Source organism: Salminus brasiliensis, chromosome 3 (genome assembly GCF_030463535.1).
Source record: "Salminus brasiliensis chromosome 3, fSalBra1.hap2, whole genome shotgun sequence".
In the NCBI taxonomy this organism is placed as follows: Eukaryota; Metazoa; Chordata; class Actinopteri; order Characiformes; family Bryconidae; genus Salminus; species Salminus brasiliensis.
The window spans coordinates 22463010-22488641 of NC_132880.1; the positions used below are offsets into that span (position 1 = coordinate 22463010).

The 25632-nt window shown below is 42.5% G+C and overlaps 1 protein-coding gene across 1 annotated transcript in view; it reads right to left on the minus strand.

The window, feature by feature from the left end:
• Positions 1-516: 516 nt before the first annotated feature.
• efna3a (ephrin-A3a) overlaps positions 517-25632 on the minus strand; it is a 146795-nt gene continuing 121679 nt past the window's right edge. The window contains exons 2-5 of the mRNA XM_072675607.1: positions 17610-17911; positions 14389-14454; positions 5922-5993; positions 517-2405 (exon numbers count right to left, since the gene is read on the minus strand). Coding sequence (XP_072531708.1) covers positions 2287-2405; positions 5922-5993; positions 14389-14454; positions 17610-17911 — 559 coding nt within the window. The 3' untranslated portion in view covers positions 517-2286. The remainder of the gene's footprint in view (positions 2406-5921; positions 5994-14388; positions 14455-17609; positions 17912-25632) is intronic.

Below are 25632 nucleotides of genomic sequence, written 5' to 3' on the forward strand. Positions count from 1 at the left end.
TAAAAATATACAGTAGGGTCACACAGTGAGAAGAAAGGAATCCTGTATAGAAAAATAAAAAAGACGCATCAAGACGCATCGATAATGTTTTAGCATTGCATCGTGAGGTGCCTAGAGATGTCCAGTCCACTATATTCACATATACACATCACACATTGCGATTTCAATGCAGTGTTTAATGGAACTGGGAGCTGAACGATCAGGGAGGGTCTACAACAGTAAACAAAGTGACCTAAATTGTGTGTCCGGATCCGACCAGTATCATCATACTCGCCATTAAAGTACTTGGATTGGATCAGGGGACTACTAACAAAACTAACAAACAGACATCCCTGATAGCTGTATCATCATGCAATCAGCAAAACCAGTGCTGCGGTGCTTTTTACTCACTGATACAACCCAGCACCGCAGGAAATGAAGGTGGTGGAAACGGACCGTGGGTTCTGACTGAAAAAAGACGCAAGGCACTTAAAAGAAGAATGGTTTATTGTCAATTTCATTCTCATTATCATCCATGATTTCTTGACATGTTTTTAGTCATTCTACTCAAAAGTAAAACACAACTGGTACTGTTGTCTCCAACGATAAATGCTTTCAGTATCGCCTCCCCACCACCCCACCCCGAAGACTCTTCCGCTGTCTCACACACCCACACTTGCATATTGAAAACCTACAAACGTGTACCTAAACAAATACGAAAATGCTAAAATGTGCAGACTCACTCAGACGCACTCATCCGCCGTAAAGTGCACACTCGTAACACACGTACATACGTACACACACACACACACACATATAAACACGCGCTTGAAGCGCTCTTGAAGTTGTAGGATGTCAGACTGGTAGTGCAGCAATATGAGCAAAGCTCTTTTTTCCTTTTGTTCCTCTAACACCAACCCTACGCCTTTTGCTGGAGAGCATTTCCTACATGTATGAACTGTACTAAAGACGTTTGATTTACTTCTCCTTTTTTAAATTATTTTTATTCATTTTTTTTTCTCTCAGTCTGACTTGATGAAGTTTCACAAAGATGAGCTGAAGTAGCTGGCACATTTCCATGTATGAGACCTGAAAGAAAGGAAATCAAACACAGCAAAAACAAACAAACAAACAAACAAACAAAATATTTTGGTATTTGGCAAAATTAGTTGCCTTCAGAACCTCTGAAAGAAACGACCCCTCACCAAACCGGAAATAAATACTGTAGGTTAATAAATAAAGCACCAATGATATGCAAACAAAGCAATTTGGCTAAATGTGAGCTGTACAGTAAAAAGGAATTCGTGCTGCAATTCTACGATATAAAACGGTGAACTGCAGTTTTGTTTTGTTTTTTTACGACTTGCGCGCTTTTACAAAATGCTCGCTACACTAAACAGTAACATACCTTCTCAGGCACAGGCCGATCACAGGGGCATTTCCGGGATGCCGAAACATCCCAGGAAATCACCCTGAGAGAAGTCGGTTTAGTTATTGATAAGTCTCATAAGACTCGTTCTGAAAAGCTCCTCTGAAGTGTGATTCGGAAGGACTGGTGGACAGAGGGTATTGCAGACAGTGGAATGCTTCCGGTCAAACATGCCACGTAAGGATGGTAATGTGACCCAAGATGGACCTCGGGCTGCCGATCCAAGACCAGTGCGTCGGACCTTCGTCTGTACTTTAGAAGGTCCATGAACTTCGACGTCATTATACTGACCTTAGACCAGCTTTTGACGGCCACCTTCACACTGTGCTGCTGAAGGAATTTGTTCCAACTTACACTTATGCTCTCATGTATGTCCTTTCCAATTGAAAAGGTCACTCGCTGTCAGCTTGACCGTCCTGCAAGGGATGTAGCTATTTTGCCCTTCAGCAAAACTTGGCAAGCTGCAGTAAGTTCAACAGTCGGACAACTGTACAAGCAGCATGAGCTCCATAGAACCTTCTACAATCCACATGTAGCTTTCAGGTCTGAACAGCTGGGGGGGGGGGTGAAAGGCTTCCAAGTTCCATTCAAGGTCTTCCTGCTCCCCTCTATATCTTAGGGAGAAGACAGAGTAGGTATTTTGTCAAAAAAAAAGGCAAAGTTCAGAAAGTTCATTCATCCAAGCGCCGGCATTTCGGTTCCATTCATTTCGGTACATGTTCAACTCTCGGTGCCAAAGGCCACTGTTTGGGTGGTAGGTCTCTACAGTTAATAGGTTCCCTATCAAAGTTGTACTACTAATTTTCGCTAAGCTCTGATCTCTCACTTGGGCTTGATCCCAGTGTTGGCTCCAGCAATGTCACAACTGGGGACAGTTGCTAGGAGATGAGGAGGGTCGCTAGGAGCAATGTTGCCACGGTGATCAACAGTCGGTCTCTGGATGGACTGCTGCCGCTGATGCTCTTCTCCAGCTTGGGAATCTTGGGGTTAAACTCATCTGAGGCACAGAGAGAGAGGGACACAAAGAGAGAGAGAGAGAGAGAGAGAGAGGATAAATACATGGAACATATTTTATCTAACAAATCAAAGATAGGCAGAAGGGAGAAGTGCACAAGGGGGCACATAAACACTTCTACATTTTCCATTCTGAATAATGTTATCGCATCCTAGAAAGCCACAGCAATCGGTCTTCTGTTGTCCTTACGGCTGCCTTTGAAATATAAGGAAGATAAAACGCATTAGTTAGAAATCCCTTCATTCCTGGTATTATTACTGGCTCAGACACGGTAGGGTTTCTGGTTATGATAAAAGCGATAGCGGAGCACGAGAGACGAGCGCTTATCTACATAACCGCATAATAGAGGAAGAGAGAACAGAGGAGAAAAACGGTGGAAGAGAAACACGGAAAACGGACTGTGAAAGATAGGGGAAAGAGAGAGAAAGAGAGAGAGACATTAACATAGCTTTAAAAGGCATGCCTCTTACAGATAGGACAAGAGAAGAGGGTCGGTAAGGCGTTAATACAGTTGATACAGTATTTTAAGGACATTCATATTTCGAACACATGCTGTTATCTTTGCTTTTAGGGTTTCAGTTGCAGTCATCGTCTTCGGCTCTGTGTCCCAACAGGTTCCATCGCCAATGTCATAATTTCATGTGTTAAGCACGGAAAGAGCGCTACACAAATCATAACATGACATCATGATTAGTAATATGTAAGAATAATTATTAAGAACAGACAAAGACAAACAGTCCCGGCTGTCACAGATCTGTCACAGTGGCGTCCAAAGGAATGTTGTTATTGTCGTCTCTGCTGTGTAAGAATCCAGCTGGACTGGTTCTTACCTGCTCTGGTCCATCACACATTCTTGACCAAGACCAAGAATAACACTCATATACAGTCATGTGAAAAAGTAAGGGCACCCAATAGAATCATTTGTATCATTCAATCATTTTTTTTTTACCATATTTTGACCATATGGACATTTCATCCTTATTTGAACAATAAGGAGAGATGGAGCTGAAGAAATGTAAAAAATGCAGAGACCCCCCACATTTATTCCTAAAATTCCTAAAAATTCCTAAAATGTGAATCAGCTAAAAAATTATTAGAACATCATTAGAGAGCTTTCTGAAAGTGCCTGTCTTATTTAAACCTCAGAAATCTCATTTGGTTTGCCCTTGATTGTTGAAGTAAGTGGAAGTGAGATGAATCACCATGGGTCATGGAACAAAAAATTAGGAACAAAAAAATTCTTCTTTAAAATGTTGAAGCAACATTATACAGCATTTTAACCTTAAAACATCAATTTCCAAACCATTGTGACGCTCCACTGAACTGTAATAGGGAGAATCATGTTACAGAGATGAAGCGGGAAGCACAGCACTAACGAGGACTGTCATATTCATATTCATGTAAAGTTCAGTAATATTACTGCATCACCGCAGTGTCCATGCTACTTTTACTTTCAGCAACGCTTCTGTATCTCCCAGCTTGCCAAAAAAAATGTCCTTTAGTGGTGGCTCAAAGCACAAATTACCCCTCCTGACTGTAGGGGAGGCCCAGGGGGAAGAAATTCCAATATTTCATAGTGTTGTCATTTTAACTTTATGACTTTTGGAAAACAGATCATTTTTGTTTACTCTAAGTGAATCTCCTCTCTAGAAAGTTGTTTTTTTGACCAGGGGTGCCCAAACATTTGCATGCCATTGTAGCTGTGTTGCTGGATTTAGTAAAAACCTCTGTGTTGAGGCTAGGTTGAGAGTGATCCACCACTCCAAAAATTCCAAAAATCCAACCAAGACAAGCTCTGTGACAAGAACCTGACTACTGATTTCATTTAGCATTTGAGGAGAATAGAAACTGTACCTAACTCAACCTATGGCCTACAGCACGAGCACGGGCAGCGGGCCAGAGTCCAGCACAGGTCAGAGGTTCCAAACACATCCACTAAGCCTGGCAATGAACTAATGACTTGGATCAGATGGGTTTGAGCAGGGAAATCACCAAACTGTGCTGGACCTCAGCCCTCCAGGGCCAAGAGTAGTGCACAGTTGGCCTACTGTACGCCAGCAAGGTGAAGTGAGGAGGTGTGTTCCTAACAACGCAGCCAGGAAATATACCCCCGCAAGGACATCTGCTGGAAAACAGACGCTAAATTATTCTAGCCAGGCAGGGGGAATTAAGTGATTTTATCTGGCACGCATCCCTCGGTATTCATCACTGTGTTTGTCTTGAGAAATCCAGCACAGTGTACCGCAGCTGCTGTGAGCTGTTCATAACATCTTTTGGAATAAACGGAGTGAAGATCGTAAAGGCATTTGTTGAATACTTGTCACATGACGTGAAAAAAAGAACGATCAAAGAATGAAAAGATAGATTCGATCAGCGTAAATCCCATGAATCTGTGGCACACGCAGTGAGTTATGTTGATATGGTTGTTAATGGGCCAGACGAATGACTCAAATCCTCTCTGACAATTATGTTTAATAGACGTTCTCTGAGGCTGTTGTGTGAAATGACAGTGTGTATGAAGTTTGGATCATTTGACTTGCTGAAGGGGGAGATGGGGGGGGGGGCAGGACAGAGGGCAAAACAGGGTCACTCAGGTTATACAAGCACTTAGAGTGGTCATATATGGATATGTGAAGCAGTTAACACACAGATACACACATAGCTAAAGTGCTTTTGGGAGTCCGGGGATGGTAGTAGGGAGATGGTACTGGTTGTTTTGTTTGTGGGTGTCAGCACGGAGCATTCAGACAGAGAGGCAAGGTGCCCTATGACTTCCCAGAATGCTAAGCGGCGTTATGCCATGCCATTTGCTTGAGGGCAGTGTGTACGACTGAAAGGGGTGGGGGGGTGTAGCGGTGTTTCCTGTGGTCCTTGTGTGAACTGGAGGCTTGTGATGCTGTAACAGCCAGCGGAAACTAAACAACAGCAACAATCACCCGCCCACCAGCAGCAGGAACTACTACCCAGTTCTAGGAAGAGGCTTTTTACTGAGAGAGAGAGGGAGAGAGAGAGAGAGAGAGAGAGAGAGAGAACAACTCACAGAGACAGAGGCAACAGAGCTAGAGAAAGTAAGATCAATTAGAATGAGAGAGTGAGGTTGAGATAGAGATGGAGAACATAAGAGAAAGAGTGAGCCAGAGAGACAGTCAGTCAGAGAAAGAAACTGAGCGAGAGAGAGAGAGAGAGAGAGAGAGAGAGAGAGAAAGAAACAGAGAGAATGGAAGTGTTTATGTAACCATTTGTTATTATATACAATACGGTCGACTCACAGGACAGTTCATAGAGTTTTTCCATCTGCTGTGGAAAACCATGGTTGACCACAGGAGCTGGAGAAATGGAAAAAAGCTGCAGGTGTAGTGTCTGTGTGTGTGTGTGTGTGTACATTCAGTGGTGTACATGATGTTTAATGTATGTCCAAAAGGAAACATATGCATGGGTTGGTGGAAATGTGATATATGGTGAGTGTTTATGAATGTGTGTATGTGTGTATACACTCACCAATGTCGTGTATTTTGGGCCTGACTGTGTAGTCAGGAGGGCTCTGGTCTGAGTCATCATCTGCATGTGAAACTGCAGAAAAAAAAAACAGAGAGCCAATTACAACATGAACTAGATCAGATCACGGGAAAATACCCTGTATAAACACTAGCATATGGATGAGCAACGAAAAATAGAAACATCAGGATTTTGCTTATCTGGGCTTTGATAACACGCTGCACCAGCAGTGCAGCACTTTAAAGCCAGGCTACTATCTAAAACAGGCAGAGATGGAACGGCCATCAGGAGGATCGGGAGGATTCCACGGCCCAGCTCAGGAGACCACCTGGGACAAACAGCATGTGATGGGCAAACAGCGGAATGCACATAGTGGTCCCCAGTGTGTGGGCATCAGTGAATCACTCAAATGACGCCACCTCACAGTGTTAGATTTACACAACAACAACAAGGCAAAAGGTGCGTTCGGTACAACACCAACAAAACCCCCAAAAACTAAAGGCTAACCCAGGTCAGGCACGCATGGAACGCAGCATAAGGCCAAGCTGCGACCCTGGATGGTACTACACACACCTAATCAGATCAGAGGATGGCGACCGTAGACATGGTTTTGCAAAGGTAGCCGTTGTCTATGTTGCCGTTTGACTCCAGCCCACAGACAGAACGCTGCTTTACTTTCTGTCCATAATAAATCTATTCTTTCTACTGGAGCTGGTTTTGGTAAAAGTAAAAAAATTAGGATGTATTTGTTTTCATTTCTTCAGTGATCATTCTTAATTTTATTATTTCTATTCATATTTATACTTTCTTACCTTTACTAAGTGCTTACCAAATCATTTGATAACAGAGAACATTGCTTTTAGTGTATTACACTCATGTATACTAGTGAATCTAAAAAAAATATATTGTGAAAAGGTACATTTTTTTTTCATAATTTAATTCAAAAAGGTAAATGGTCATAACTATATATTTATTTTACGTAAAAAGTGACATATCCAGAAATCCAGTCTCTCATATATTTAGAATACCTGATGTACAATGCACAGAAATGTAACACTGTAACAAATATCTGTGGTTTTCGCAGCATTACTACTGTATAATGAACACATTCTTACTGTAGAGGTTGAATACACCAGATTACTGTGGATATGTAAAGCGCCATGGTCAAATTCAGTGGCAGGTCATTTCTACAGTCATATTGTCTATTGTCCTGTAAATCACAATATGTTCATTTTTGAGCAAGATTTGTTCTCAGCAGTTTGAGTAATAATCCATGCACCTTTCCTAATATTTGTACATGAAATTCTGATAGATTTTGTTATCGCATGACATTTATTACTGGATAAACGTTTCTATGTGTGCCCGCATGTAAAGCTAGCTAGCACTATTTGGTAAAACCTTGCCCCTTATTTTTCTCTTGTGAATATCTATGTTTTTTTTTAAATAAATGTTGAAAATATTACAATAAATGATTGATTATTGTCATGGCGGGTTAGGCCAGACACAGAGGGATGAACACTTGCAGAGATGGATTCAATGCAAGTAATGTATTAACACAACTCATGAACACACAAGGGGGCCAAACAAAGCAAAGAAAGCAGCAGCTACAGGGCATAAAGTGAACACAGCACAAACGTGACAAACCAGAGGGCGAAAACAAACAGACCTGAGACTGGGGGTTTAGCTGGGGGATCAGCTACTAGGCAAGAGTGGCAAGGCGACCCAACCTGGAGCTGCTGCATGGAAGTGGGTTGCCGAGCTGGAGCGAGAGTTGTTGGTATATCTCGCTGAATGGTGGCCTGCTCGAGAACATGGATGAAGAGCCGAAGCTGGCCTAAACGCACCGTGAGCCGAATCGGGAACCTCTTGGGCTACCTCAAGGTTCCAAACTAGCGATTCTCGGCCAGGAGCTCAGCGTCGTAGCTCCTTAAGTACCCCCAGCCTCAGGTGAAACACATGAACATGAAACAAGACACTGAACCGACACAATGAACCAAACATGAACCAAACGAGGAGGAAGTCCTCGGCGGCTCGGAATTGTCCCGACAGTCCCGGCTGACAATTATCTTCATTTTACAGTATATCAATATTTGACTGTTATTAATTTACAGTGTTAAAATGAATGCAGTAGCCTTTTAAGGAAGTCTAATATTTGCTGTAAAAAAATGAGATAGCTAATACAGTGCTGTGATAGTTTTGGTTGTAATAACGGTTACAGTAATGTGATAAAAATGACAATATTTCATAGGTACTGTGATTAAATGTATAATATGCATCCAGTGAAATTTACTACAGCAACTCACTAGCTAATTACTGCCAGCAGGTTGCCGTACATTTCACAGTGTTCTGTTTACAGTGTATGTTCAATCATACACTCAATACTTGGTTGGAGCTCGTTTATGACTAATTACTACATCAATGCTGGGGGCATGGGGGCAATCGGCTTGTGGCACTGCTGAGATGCTAATTAAGCCCAAATTGCTTTGATAGTGGCCTTCAGCTCATCTGTATTGCTGGGTGGGGTGTTCCTCATCTTCCTCTTGACAACACTCCATATATTCTCTAAGGAGTTTCCTTGTAAAGGGTGTCCATGATCTTATTCTGGACAACTGTCAAGTCAGTCCCATGACTGTGGTTACATATGCTGAATTAGACTGATTGATGCATGGTAACTTTACATGTAATGAATGTGAAATATTTGACAATTATGAATATTTGTTCAATTATGAACAAAAAATACTTTTTTAGATGCACTAGTAGTTGTTCATCAGAACTGTTTATGGATTTGGTGGGGTTTTTTCAGTAAGAGATTCATCTTGAAACATTAATAAAATGTTTCAGCAACTTTGAAAAGCTTTGGCAAGAAAATTTCTGGCTTGGAGAGATGGGATAAAGCATATAATTCAGATGTGCACACACACACACACATGTGAACACTGGCTGAAAAGGCCTCTTGAGTGGATTATTAGTGACACTTTGTGAGACTGGGGTTTCGTTGTGGACAGAGAGGGAGAGGGAGAGAAAGAGAGAGTAAACTAGAATGCTATTAGGCCCTAAAAAGAAGGCATGAATTGAAAAAGGAGCTCCTGACAGGCTGTGACCGCAGTCTGGCCACAGAAATGGGCAGATATAAAAAAAAATCCTGGCTGTCCATACAGAAAAGATTATGTGGTTGATGTATGACAGGTAAGGTCAGGACAGAGATTCTACTTCACTGGCAAAAGTAAAACTTTACATTAGCTGTTAGAATTCTAACAAAGAAATGTATATGCTGCACCCTATTACACTGCTGACCTGTAACAAACTGCACCATATTAAACCACTGACCTGTAACAAACTGCACCCTATTACACCACTGACCTGTAACAAACTGCACCCTATTACACCACTGACCTGTAACAAACTGCACCCTATTACACCACTGACCTGTAACAAACTGCACCCTATTAAACCACTGACCTGTAACAAACTGCACCCTATTACACTGCTGACCTGTAACAAACTGCACCATATCACACCACTGACCTGTAACAAACTGCACCCTATTACACTGCTGACCTGTAACAAACTGCACCATATCACACCGCTGACCTTCAACAAACTGCACCCTATTAAACCACTGACCTGTAACAAACTGCACCCTATTACACCACTGACCTGTAGCAAACTGCACCCAATTAAACCACTGACCTGTAGCAAACTGCACCCAATTAAACCACTGACCTGTAACAAACTGCACCCTATTACACCACTGACCTGTAACAAACTGCACCCTATTACACCACTGACCTGTAACAAACTGCACCATATCACACCACTGACCTGTAACAAACTGCACCCTATTAAACCACTGACCTGTAACAAACTGCACCCTATTAAAACACTGACCTGTAACAAACTGTACCCTATTAAACCACTGACCTGTAACAAACTGCACCATATCACACCACTGACCTGTAACAAACTGCACCCTATTACACCACTGACCTGTAACAAACTGCACCCTATTACACCACTGACCTGTAACAAACTGCACCCTATTACACCACTGACCTGTAGCAAACTGCACCCAATTAAACCACTGACCTGTAGCAAACTGCACCCAATTAAACCACTGACCTGTAACAAACTGCACCCTATTACACCACTGACCTGTAACAAACTGCACCCTATTACACCACTGACCTGTAACAAACTGCACCATATCACACCACTGACCTGTAACAAACTGCACCCTATTAAACCACTGACCTGTAACAAACTGCACCCTATTAAAACACTGACCTGTAACAAACTGTACCCTATTAAACCACTGACCTGTAACAAACTGCACCATATCCCACCACTGACCTGTAACAAACTGTACCCTATTACACTGCTGACCTGTAACAAACTGCACCCTATTACACCACTGACCTGTAACAAACTGCACCCTATTACACCACTGACCTGTAACAAACTGCACCATATCACACCACTGACCTGTAACAAACTGCACCCTATTAAACCACTGACCTGTAACAAACTGCACCCTATTAAAACACTGACCTGTAACAAACTGTACCCTATTAAACCACTGACCTGTAACAAACTGCACCATATCACACCACTGACCTGTAACAAACTGCACCCTATTACACCACTGACCTGTAACAAACTGCACCCTATTACACCACTGACCTGTAACAAACTGCACCCTATTACACCACTGACCTGTAGCAAACTGCACCCAATTAAACCACTGACCTGTAGCAAACTGCACCCAATTAAACCACTGACCTGTAACAAACTGCACCCTATTACACCACTGACCTGTAACAAACTGCACCCTATTACACCACTGACCTGTAACAAACTGCACCATATCACACCACTGACCTGTAACAAACTGCACCCTATTAAACCACTGACCTGTAACAAACTGCACCCTATTAAAACACTGACCTGTAACAAACTGTACCCTATTAAACCACTGACCTGTAACAAACTGCACCATATCACACCACTGACCTGTAACAAACTGCACCCTATTACACCACTGACCTGTAACAAACTGCACCCTATTACACCACTGACCTGTAACAAACTGCACCCTATTAAACCACTGATCTGTAACAAACTGCACCATATCACACCACTGACCTGTAACAAACTGTACCCTATTAAACCACTGACCTGTAACAAACTGCACCATATCACACCACTGACCTGTAACAAACTGTACCCTATTACACTGCTGACCTGTAACAAACTGCACCCTATTACACCACTGACCTGTAACAAACTGTACCCTATTACACCACTGACCTGTAACAAACTGGACCCTATTACACCACTGACCTGTAACAAACTGCACCATATCACACCACTGACCTGTAACAAACTGCACCCTATTAAACCACTGACCTGTAACAAACTGTACCCTATTAAACCACTGACCTGTAACAAACTGCACCATATCACACCACTGACCTGTAACAAACTGTACCCTATTACACCACTGACCTGTAACAAACTGCACCCTATTACACCACTGACCTGTAACAAACTGTACCCTATTAAACCACTGACCTGTAACAAACTGCACCATATCCCACCACTGACCTGTAACAAACTGTACCCTATTACACTGCTGACCTGTAACAAACTGCACCCTATTACACCACTGACCTGTAACAAACTGCACCCTATTACACTGCTGACCTGTAACAAACTGCACCATATCACACCACTGACCTGTAACAAACTGCACCCTATTACACCACTGACCTGTAACAAACTGCACCATATCACACCACTGACCTGTAACAAACTGTACCCTATTAAACCACTGACCTGTAACAAACTGCACCATATCACACCACTGACCTGTAACAAACTGTACCTTATTACACCACTGACCTGTAACAAACTGCACCATATCACACCACTGACCTGTAACAAACTGCACCCTATTAAACCACTGACCTGTAACAAACTGCACCATATCACACCACTGACCTGTAACAAACTGCACCCTATTAAACCACTGACCTGTAACAAACTGTACCCTATTAAACCACTGACCTGTAACAAACTGCACCATATCACACCACTGACCTGTAACAAACTGTACCCTATTACACTGCTGACCTGTAACAAACTGCACCCTATTACACCACTGACCTGTAACAAACTGTACCCTATTACACTGCTGACCTGTAACAAACTGCACCCTATTACACTGCTGACCTGTAACAAACTGCACCATATCACACCACTGACCTGTAACAAACCGCACCCTATTACACCACTGACCTGTAACAAACTGCACCATATCACACCACTGACCTGTAACAAACTGCACCATATCACACCACTGACCTGTAACAAACTGCACCATATCACACCACTGACCTGTAACAAACTGCACCCTATTACACCACTGACCTGTAACAAACTGTACCCTATTACACCACTGACCTATAACACACTCCACACTGTTACACCACTGACCTATAACACACTCCACACTGTTATACCACTTGACCTGTAACACACTCCACACTGTTACACCACTGACCTGTAACAAACTGTACCCTATTAAACCACTGACCTGTAACAAACTGCACCATATCACACCACTGACCTGTAACAAACTGTACCCTATTACACTGCTGACCTGTAACAAACTGCACCCTATTACACCACTGACCTGTAACAAACTGTACCCTATTACACTGCTGACCTGTAACAAACTGCACCCTATTACACTGCTGACCTGTAACAAACTGCACCCTATTACACTGCTGACCTGTAACAAACTGCACCATATCACACCACTGACCTGTAACAAACCGCACCCTATTACACCACTGACCTGTAACAAACTGCACCATATCACACCACTGACCTGTAACAAACTGTACCCTATTAAACCACTGACCTGTAACAAACTGCACCATATCACACCACTGACCTGTAACAAACTGCACCCTATTACACCACTGACCTGTAACAAACTGCACCCTATTACACCACTGACCTGTAACAGACTGCACCCTATTACACCACTGACCTGTAACAAACTGTACCCTATTAAACCACTGACCTGTAACAAACTGCACCATATCACACCACTGACCTGTAACAAACTGCACCATATCACACCACTGACCTGTAACAAACTGCATCCTAATACACCACTGACCTGTAACAAACTGCACCCTAATACACCACTGACCTGTAACAAACTGTACCCTATTACACCACTGACCTATAACACACTCCACACTGTTACACCATTGACCTATAACACACTCCACACTGTTATACCACTTGACCTGTAACACACTCCACACTGTTACACCACTGACATATAACACACTCCATACTGTTACACCACTGACCTATAACACACTCCACACTGTTACACCACTGACCCCTAACACACTCCACACTGTTACACCACTTGACCTGTAACACACTCCACACTGTTACACCACTGACCTATAACACACTCCACACTGTTACACCACTGACCTATAACACACTCCACACTGTTACACCACTTGACCCGTAACACACTCCACACTGTTACACCACTGACCTATAACACACTTCACACTGTCACACCACTGACCTATAACACACTCCACACTGTTACACCACTGACCTATAACTAACTCCAGTTACACCACTTGACCCGTAACACACTCCACACTGTTACACCACTGACCTATAACACACTTCACACTGTTACACCACTGACCCCTAACACACTCCACACTGTTACACCACTGACCCCTAACACACTCCACACTGTTACACCACTTGACCCATAACACACTCCACAGTTACACCACTTGACCCGTAACACACTCCACACTGTTAGACCCCTGACATATAACACACTCCACACTGTTACTCTACTTGACCCATAACACACTCCACAGTTACACCACTTGACCCGTAACACACTCCACACTGTTAGACCACTGACATATAACACACGCCAAACTGTTACACCACTGACATATAACACACTTCACACTGTTACACCACTGACCTATAACACACTCCACACTGTTACACCACTGACATATAACACACTCCACACTGTTACTCTACTGACATATAACACACTCCACACTGTTACACCACTTGACCTGTAACACACTCCACAGTTATACCACTTGACCTGTAACACACTCCACAGTTACACTACTTTACCCGTAACACACTCCACACTGTTACACCACTTGACTTGTAACACACTCCACACTGTCACACAACTGACCTATAACACACTCCACACTGTCACACCACTGACCTGTAACACATTCAACACCATAACACCACTACCACACACTCACAAACCATCATTGTCTTTAATATGCATCGATGTGTGTGTGTGTGTGTGTGTGTGTGTGTGTGTGTGTGAGAGAAAGAGAGAGAGAGAAAGAGAGAGAGAGAGGGAGAGAAAACTCACCTGTAGAGCAGCACACAAACACTCTCAGTCTTAAACAGCTGTGCCCATGATGATGAGTGGGTGTGGCTGTAAAACACACAATAACACACACATTAGCACATCAGTCTACTGCCACCTACTGACCAGTCAGAGACAAACTGACAATTACAATTTCATTAAACACTGCATATCGCACCCTGGAGGAGACTCTGTGTATTACAGCTGCATATGTTTTTTTTATATCATGTATATTGACCTGTAGAATGGGTTTTTATTTTATATATATTTGTAGGTTGTATACTTGTCATCACTGGGTGTTCTGTCTAATACACAAATTAAATATATGCATTCATATCATGTCATTATTCACGCATATCACGTCTATAATTTACCATAATTTAAACGAAATTATAGAAAACTAGTAAAGCCCAAAAAACACATGAGAACACAATAGAAACAGCTGTTTATTGATTTGTTTTTGGGCTTAGAGTACTGTTTTAAAGCCACTGAAACACACAGCAGTGCTTAAAATGACCACAGCTAATTAATGTACAGTATTAAACAGCAGGTGTTATAATGGCAGGTCACAGACAGAGCCGTAGTGTTAATGCGGCTCACATTGGAGCACAGCTGCAGGTCATAACGCTCCTGTCCTTCCTCTGTTATCTATCATTGCGCTATTGTACGAGCCACTAATCCCCCAAGTGTAATGAAAAGATAAGATGATTCAAACACTCCCCTGGGTTGTGGGGGAGAGAAGCCTTAGAGGCTCCACAGAATTATACATCGGTGCTTCTCAAGAGACACTTTAGGAATCAGACCCCAAGAAGGGTTCATGTTAGGGATGCACGATGATGTCGAAATCATATCGGTGCAGGCATTTAACTGTTTAAATTAAAACTGTATTCAGAGAGATGATTGATGAATTAGATTGAAATGTCATATTAATATTGAGTGCATATTTATTTACCTCCAGAGGGCAGACTCTTGAGATGACCATGGCCTACTGTGGTAAAATACCTGCATTTTATTCAGCTTACTGCACTGTAACCCTACACCAATACATGCAGCATGTGTTCTTCATGCTATTATGGGCAAATGTAGTCCCAATATCTATACTATTTAGCCCTATGTTTTATACTAGGTGCATTCCTGGTTTAAAGGAGCTGTTTTCAGTTTTTAATTTGGTGCCCTTTCAGTCCCTGAGACATATGGTTCATATCATCAGTTCACTAAAATGATCACTAAAATGTAACTCATCATGTAACATGTAAACCATTTCAGCATAATATCAGAATTTTGGTTATTGTTGTCTAAAAATATGTATAATTTATCTGAATATTGCAGGGTTTGCTACTGTCCCCCAGTCCCTCATCTTAAACCTCAAATATGGGGGGGGTGGGTGTAAGCTTTTTTTATTTAGTAAAGGAACACATTTTTTAAAAATGCCAATAAGACAATGTTAGATGCCACATAAGTGGAGTGACTGTGTGGGTTGAGGAGTGTGGAAGTTCAGGTGAGGTCATGAATAACTATAATCACTAGATTTTAACAGCATCGAGAACCACACCACCACCCCTCTTCTGGGGACCAGAACTTCTTGTATATTTCTTGTATGTAATATACATCTATATATATACGTACAACCTTACACACATATGTATACCTTTAAAGTATAGATACACATCTTTCCTTTCTTACTTCCGTTCTTATTTTTCAGTATTTTTCATCCACTATAGAAGGTGTGTGCACATCAGTGAGGAAAGTGTGGAATGTAAGGATTAGTGGCCCTTACAAACGAGCAATTCATTTTGATGGACAGACCTGCTTATATTCCATTAGAAACGTAATGTAGGCTTAACCCATATCCAGAAGACTCAGGGCCAGGGAGTCAAGCCCCACATCATTAATATATGAAACAGAAACTGCTTATGTCAGTTTAATGCTTTGCCCGTTTCACTGGGCTATTACAGATATCACAATACTGTTAGAAATCCATGGCCATGAATTAATCAGCTTTCACCAAGCTACTCATGAGACTCGCTGTTAAAGTAGCATTTGAGGGAGAGCTTTTGGCACATTCGAGTTGCAGAGCTAGCTTATTATTTATTTATTGTTTAAATGAATATTTACACAGTGCCATGTGTAATTCACCACATCAAAAGCCAACGTTTTGTAGCGCTGACGAAATAACAGGCAACCCTCATGCAGCACTGGCGCAGATGTATTAATGTAATTTATCGATCACAGTTGAAGCAATAACACTAATCTGTACCTCATCAAATATTTACACATGCAGCCGTCGTCGAGTGCTTACGTACGTGTTAACGAATAATACTGAGGCACCCTCACCAGGATTTTTATTAGAAATACCTTCTAAAGGACAATTAGAGACAGCAAGCCATCTGTACAATGGGTCTTAGTCATTTTCTAGCCCTTCATCAGTGGTCAGTGTCTTCACAGCTCACACTTACTCATTTGACCAATGAGTTTGGTGTGAAGAGCAGAGCAATGTATCGTACTCGCGGGAGTAATACAGCCGATTACGGATGATTAGTCCATGACACTTATTCGTCATTATGTGGGAGTACTACAGACGATTATAGTCAATAATTACACTAATTACAATTAGTTGATTAAACTTATTTGTCTTTTTGTGAAAATATAGCCAATTACATGCATTTACTTTTATATGGAACTACTACTGTTGTCTTTATAATCAAGTATTATCACCAATTACGTGATTATGCAAATTTGTCCTCATGCACAAGTACTACCTCTGGTTTCTTGATTATGAATTTGCAGTAGCAGTACTGGCAATCAGTTGATTATGATAATTTGTCTTTATGCAGGAGTAGTTTCAAGAATTAGGTGATAATGCTAATTTGTCTTCAGGCCGGAGTAGCACCATTCACTAGTCCATTCCGCTAATTATGCAAGAGTGAAAGCACTGATATGTCCATTTTGCTAATTAACTTTATTTAGGAATGGTATTATTGATTATTAATCATAGGTGTGTCAGCAGTGCCACCTGTGGGAATCGCTGATTAGTTTTTATTATACATACACATACATACATATATATAACTAGCCATATCCCAATTGCAATATATATAGTATAGTATAACTGAAATGTCATATTTTGTTGATATTGTGCGGCCCTACATAAGAGGGCTAGTGCAAGAAAAATGTTTATACGAGCCGGACAGTGAACGTCCACAGAGTAGCTAAGAAATACTCACATATGTAGTAGTACTCATGGCCTACGGTAAACTCATAGCCCAGCGAGAAGGCGCTGTAGCGTTGGAATTTCTCCGAGAATTTGATTGGTGTGTGGGGGGCGTACGGTCGGTTACACTCCCAGCGCTTGAAGCCCATCTGGGGGTCACAGGTGCGGTAGCCACGGTAACTGACCATGTAGAGCACATACTGCTCGACAACGCCTCGCTCCAGCGCCCCCCGCTGGCTCAGGTTGTAGTGCGGGCAGTAGATGTCCAGGTAGTCGTTGACGTTGACCTGCACCGTATAGCCTTCTCTCCGCAAACTACACAGCGAGAGAGAGAGAGAGGGAGAAGGAGAAGGAGAGAGAGAGAGAGAGAGAGAGAGAGAAAGGGATATTACTGAGAAGCTGAACTCGACTGGACAAGTTCAAAAGATTACATTATCATCTCTTTAGACGACGCCATGACTTAGTGACATTAAATGGAATTAAATTTGCCATGGCAAAGTGAGCAGATAGGATTATATGGAAATTGAGAGAGAGAGTGAGAAAGAAAATGAGAGTAAGAAAGTACATCCTCAGAGTTAGATCCTAAAATTTAAAGAAAAAGAGAGAGAGAGAGAGCGAGAGAGGATGATTTATCGCTTTGACCTTTTCCAAATATATGTCCTCCTTGAAGAAAAAAAGATTATTTCTGCACTCTGTCAGAGCACATTGCAGCAGCTCATTTTTCACCCCATTCCAAATGCGTGTGAGGACGCATTTCGAACAGTAGGTGGCAGTGTTTTGTTTCATTTTAGCCAGATCTGTTCTGTCCTCTTTGTGTAGTAGAAATATACACAGGCACACATACACACAGTCCCTCTCTCTCACACACATTTACAATTCTAGGTCAGGTCCCGTAGGAGATTATTATTCAATTACAAAATGAGGATCAGAAATGTCAGCCACCCCTTCTCTTTGCCTCTCTAAATATACACTACTACACCTCCTTTTCTCTGCTTTTCTAGCCTTGCCCCCCCCCTCCCACCGTCCCCCTCGCCATTTGTTTCTTTCGCACCTCATTTTCTCCAACAACATACAGAATACAGAATGGGGCGCTGTGGCGGTCTCCAGCGTGCATTATTCACACCTTCTACCTCTCTAAATATAATCCCTGCTCTGTTTTGCATGTCTTTTTAATACCTTTCTTCAGATATGTGTTTCTGTACAATCTTAGGATGTGGGGTCATACAGTATGTGCCTTGTGTATTATGTATATGTTAGAATTCTGTATGATATAATAGTACAGTGTTCAATACTGTATTAGTACCTGTATGCAATATATATATATATATATATATATATATATATATATATATATATAATTGTATTATATAGTGTTTGAACCTATATGTAATACTAACATGCCCTATTCATTCATATATATATATATATATGCACACACACACACACACACACACACACACCAGTATGTATTAAAATGTTCTCTATATGCCTCATATGTATTATTTATATACACATGGAAAATGTCTAAAATGGTGACCCTACAGCAGAAGGCCAAAATCTCCTTAACTTTGAATTAAAGTCAATGTAAAATAAGAGTTTATTCCAAGTAACTTTTAGCATTTACCAGAAATACTTACACAAGGTACAGAGTTATTATAGGGTCCAAACAATGGAGACAACTAAAAACGAACAAAAATGGAGATACAGGTTTTCCCTTTTTTCATTCCACTGTAATTGGCCTAGCCGTAATGCCCTGTAATGTAAGTTAACCCTACTTTTACCTGGCTTAGCAGTTCACTTGTGGCCAAAGATCTACAAAAGCAAACTCGCTTGTTTTCCCCTCTACAGGAGCTTTCCATTGACTGACTTAGTGCTGAAAGCTAAAGGCTCAAAGAGGACAGTAAGGCAATCTTTTGGCAATTTGTTTTGCAGTGTGTTTTTACTGAACGATGAAATTTAAGCTAAAAGAACACACTCACATATCACAATCACTAGTTGACATTTTTGTCTTGAGGTGTTCTGGGAGGAGGCAAAACAGGGAATGCTTCAAAGAAGGCTATATTTAGGGGTGAAAAAGAGAGAGAGACGGAAAGAGAGAGAGAGAGAGAGAGAGAGGGAGAGAGGGAGAGATGAAAAGAGTGAGGAAAGATGAAAAGAGTGTGGTGGAGGGGGGGGCAGACAGAGGGGGAGGTAGAAAGAAAGGGACTTTACGAGACAAAAGACAGGAAAGCGAGAGACGGAACGCTAGAGGAAGATTTAATGATGTGATGGTGGTGGTGGATGACTGACTGCATGTGTGGGTGTGAGAAAGGAACGTTTAGCACATCTGTAGAGAACACTGAGCTAGGTGTGTGTCTTTTCAAGCAAAAATCCCCCCCCCGAACTCCTCCAAACCATAGGGGGGGGGGCAGAACCAGAATGTTTTGTCCTCGGGTTTCACACATAGGCCCCACATAGGGATCCCCAGCAGAGTCAGTAAAGGAACCAGGAGGGGTTATACAAGGGCCCCATCTAGGTTGTACACTGCATATGTGGCCTAGATGGAACCCATGTGAGATTTAGGTGGGCTCATACCTTAGGATGAACCTTAAACGATATACTGGATGAACCAGATGAACTTGTATGAGGCCCATTGGGACGGTGGGGCCAATTTAACACTAAGTAGATATTACAGTAGATGCTCAATTTCCCCACCAACATGTCCATGTGGGGCTTGTAATGGTAGTCCAACTGGGAACCAGAATGTTTTGTCCTTGGGCTCCAAATTGGTTCCACATATGGATTTCTACCAGGGTCAGTGATGGGACCAGGAGGGGTAAACAACGGCCCCATGTGGGTTGTACACTGCATCCAAGGCCTAGATGGAACCCATGTGAGATTAAGATGGGCTGTAGCGATGGGGCCCACTGGGTCCCAGTAGAAAACCCACTCAGAGTTCAAAAAGGTCCACCTGGAACCCTCCTATGTGAGCATGTTGGCTAGGACGTTTGCTTCGCACCGGAGCTAACGGAAATGGAAACTACAGCTGCTTCAAGGAATCTTCATGCCTCATGCATCACAAACGTGGACAAAAGTCTGCAGAAGCATCAAGCTTGAAGCTGAATGAGCATTTTCACTCAATGGTAGGTTTGGTTGGTGGGAGCAGGAGATATCATAGGCCTCTGAAGTTGCATTTTCATCCTTAGTCAGCGTCATTCCCATTTTAGGAACTCGGTGTCTAGGCTGGACGAGAGGTTTTGGCATACTGAGGTCATTAAAGACTCCAAATATCTACATCTACATTTGAGACAACGCTGCTGCACTGTGTTTATCCATAAAGGAACCAGTAAGCTTTATTAAGTGCCTTATTAAGAGGCCTAGAGTTTGAGTAGCTGTCAGATACAAACACTCAGATAAAGGAAAAGTCAGTACATGGCATCTATATATGAGCAACTACTATCACTGTTACTGCCACTAATGCTTGAGATTTACACACCCAGTTGCCTTGGATGCACAAGACGTACCATCTTGTCCATGTGAAAACAACACAACGTCATTGCAAGCTATTAATCTCCATGGTCAACTGCAGCTGATTAGCTGCTATTAATACTAATATCAAGGTATTTTATAAAACACTCTGACAGCAACTGTAGCACACTGACTTTACCTCCAGAGTGTCTTATCTCAAAGCAGTATGCCTATAAATTAGTTTATCCTGCTTTTGTTGGAGTAACTGTCTCTACCGTGCAGGGAAGAAGGCCTTCTACCAGACTCTGGAGCATCACTGTGAGGACAAGAGCGACAAGAGCGTTAGTGATGTGAGATGATCACCACCTCACTCCATTCCCAACTTATCCTCAAAAGCATTGGATGGAGGACCATCCATCATTCCAGAGAACACAGTTCCACTGCTCTACAGCTTAATGCTGGGGGCTTTATGAGGTCAATAGGTCCAGAAAGTCCTATTCTATTAGTAATAGTCTGCAATACTTTACAACACATTACAATACTTGGCAATACAGGGGCTAGACAAGCTGTGTGTGTGCATTAGCTGAATAATTTGGCGTCACATTTATCATTTGGACACATTGTATATGTTTTGTAAATATGTCAAATTAAATTTTTCATGTCTAGGAAATGTGAGGGAGTTGTTTCCTAGAAAACGTTTCCTAGAACCCTAGAAATATTGGGCTCCAGACACATAGAGACACTGTTTCTTAAATAAAATAAAAATAAATAAAACCTTCAATCAGGGAGCACAAGACCCATAAATGTAGAGGTCGTGCAATATAGGTTTGTTTACAGAATGACATGGAGGGAACACAGAGTCTGGGGAACACAGCTCCGGAAACATGGGGTTATTTCCAGGAAATGTCAATGAGCAAATAAAGGGCCTTGGAAATATGTGCTATTCCCACAGATGTCATTTCACTGTGAATGAGTTGATGTAGCATTATTCATATTTCAGCTGCTAAACAACCTTGTGCAGAAAACCGTGCCATTTGGGGGGGGGGGACATTATACGTAAAAACAAAAATTTTAAGTACAGATGATACTTATGAGCAGGGACATAAACTTACAGGGACTAAAAAATAGAAGTTTGTCCAACAGTCGTTTAAGACCTTAAGGGCCTTGTAGATGCAGATCCTAACTAAAGCATCAAGCTCCTGGCATGCATAAGAGATTACACTGGGTTAAAGGGTAAAATTATGCAAGTTTGATGTTTCTCGAGCAAACCATCGGCTTAACGCATGCAGGCAGTGTAAAAGAGAGACCTGCACCTGTTCACTTTTTCTCCAGACAGCTGTAACTCCCATTCCAAGTGACCTGAACGCAGCGGTCTGCCTAGAGCAGAATGCTAGAAGCACAACAGCACCTCGGCTCCCGGTGCAACAGCCTACACACCAACTCTGCTCTGGTACATGCATGGCAGAGAGAGAAAAAGGGGGGAAACGCTCCCTCGGGCCCAGCATACATACTTTAGAGCAAAAGACGGATGGATTTTTCCTCCCTCTCAGAGCCTCCCTCTGAGACACTTGCTGTTTCCGCTGACTCATCACTCTCACGCTCTCTTATGCGTACGAAGAGGTTTGTTAGTTAAAAAGTGATGGAGAGAGACAGAGGGGGAGATAGATATAACCCCGCACACTGATTTGCGGGCATTAGCCTCAGAGATAATACTGTATTTATTGTGAAAGAGATTTCGCAGTGGGGGTTAAGGGCTGCCATTACTTTCTCTGTCGACGCTGACACGCTGCAGAGAGCAGAATTTAGGCTGCGGTTTTATGATTGGCCCACGCCTCCCTTAGCAGACTGTAAACGACAGCGCGATTAGCTCAGACGTGTGGAGGTCGCGCAGAGAGCCACTGCGTTCCTCAACGTCGTGAAAGATTGCTCTGTTTTATGAGGCCTCTGTTGTGAAGGACGACTGCATACAAAGACACCGCAAGACGTCTTCTGGAGCGTCGCAAACTTCTGTTGGTGAATGCGTTTGCTGATTAAAATAATCGTCTGTTGATTAAGAGGTGAGGCAGTGAAGCTTTAGCCTCAAGGCAGCGCTGCTTATTTATTAGGACTGTGGGGTTTTTACTGTTGTAACTGTCTGAAATGCTTTACTTTTGCAAAATGCTTCTTGCATAAAATACATTTCCGCCACTGGTTACAGCCCAATCAAGATACTTCTGAGTATAATCAGTCAATCAGGATAATGACTGCCAAACAATAGAAGCGCTGCTGTTTCACGCGTGCAGAATGAAACATTTAACTGCCTTAAGCCTTACATACACTAAATGTTTGTGGACACCCCTTCTAATGAATGCATTCGGCTTCTTTAATCTGTACCCAGTGCTGACAAAGATGTGCAAATGCGCCCACACGGCTCGTCTAGTCCCCGTAGAGAAGTATTGCCTAGGACTCTCTGGTGGCGTAGGTTTGATTTCGACATTGATGGGGACATACAAGAGGTCCCTGGTGGCTATTTCAGGTCATCTAGAGCTTCCTGAGACCATGTTATGTTAGCATTGCAGCATTACAGTTAGCTTTCTGTACAACCAAGCATTCATCAATTCATTCATTCAAAAGATCACTTTAACTTAAAGTAACTTTTTGGCTGCCATCCTGACTGAGCATATCACCAAATTAGCCAAACCATCGTTTCCTGTATAATAGCCTACAGAATCATTCCTCATTTAATAATGCTGCCCCACGGTCCCTTACAGAATCAGTACGAGACAATGATGATTTTTGAGCACACAGCTGCTGGATGGCGTCTCTGACTCAGTCCACATGCCCATCTAATTGACAGAGCTCTGGCACTTCTCACGCTCACAGCCTCTCAAAGCCAGTCCTGTTAGTGATGTGGGTTAGGTAGGCAGGACCGTAGTAGAGAAGAAGATCTGTTACTGAATGCAATCAAATTCTCACAGCAATGCTCCACAATCTAGTAGAAAGCCACCCCTAGACAGTAGAGACAGTAACTCCAGCAAAAGCAGGATACATTCTTCTTTTGTAATACCCTTGATTGCAGAAGAATACCCTTGATTTTAGTGAATGAGCAGGTGTCTCAATACTTTTGTCCGTATAGTCTAGTGGTTCTCTACCTGGCAGTTTACAGGGAAAGTGTTGTAAAGTGTTGTGTTCACTTTCGACCAGGCATTGACCAGACTTCATCGTCAGGGCCGCAGTGCATCTGGAGCCTTCTCAGAATCAGGAATACCTTCTGGTACCTGATACCAGTCTACTGCAGGGTATCACACACACCCTTTCATTTACACACTCATACCTAGGGGGCAATTTAGCATAGCCAATTCACCTACCATATGTTTTTGGGAGGAAACTGGGAGGAGCACCTGGGGAAAACCCAGACACTGAGACAACACACCAAACACCTCACAGACAGTGACCGGAGCAAGGATCAGGCCCACAAGCCCAGTCCCCTAGAGCTGTGCGGCACACACACTTACCTGCAGTACCACCATGCCACCCCATAGGTTTCAGAAATATTGACTTCAAATCCTGAACTTTGAATTAATTTGAATAAAAAATCAACTTGCTGACTTATTTAAAAGATCTCATTTAAATTATGTATGTTTGTGGAACGTGGCAGGGTAGTGCGTATGTCCCACAGCTCCAGGGGTCTGGGGTTGTGGGTTCCTTAATTCAGCCATGTCTCTCCACTGCTGCGTTCTCTTCACTGGCTTCCTGTAGCTGCTTCCCGCATCAGATTTAAAACCCTGACGCTGGCCTACAAAGCCAAGAACGGACCAGCCCCTCCATACTTGATGGCAATGGTCAAAAGCCGATCCGCACCAAGAGCCCTTCGAGCTTCAAGTACGGCTTGGCTCGACCCGCCATCCCTCAAAATCCACGGAAAACAAGCGTCCAGGCTTTTTTCTGTCCTGCACCAAAGTGGTGGAATGAACTTCCCCTGGGTGTCAGAACAGCAGAGTCGCTCGTCAATACTTGGGCGAATAGCAGAGTGATCACCTTACTGACTTGTGTTTAGTAATGTCTAGATAAGATGGATAAGAGTGTCTGCTAAATGCCTTAAATGTGAGGAGTTTGGTGTTAGGTGTTCTCCCAGGGTTCGCATAGGTTTCCTTCAGGTACTCCTACTGGTTTCCTCACGCCTCCTAAAAATGTGAACTGATTATGCTAACTTGCCCCTGAGTGTGAATGCCTGAGTGAATGTGTGTGTAGAGCTCTGCACTGAACTGGCACCCTTTTCAGGGGGTGATCCTGCCTTGTGCCCAGTCTTTTTGGGTGGGCTCTGTACGAAAGACTATTAGCAAACACTGATAAACAAATAAACAATTGATTTTGATTCTGTGTGCTTGTTAATTGAACTAAGAAAGCTCAGTATTTACTGTACCAAACCTTCAGTCAAGTAAATCAGGTGAGCTGCTGGTGAAACTGGTGAACAGCTCCCTATTCCCTCTATAGTGCGCTCCATAAATCAGCAGTCTATGGGTTTTTACCTCCATATAGCGCACTAAATGCCAAACAGGGAGTCGTGCAACCTCCGGCTGGATATAAATGGCTTTCTATTAAGACATACA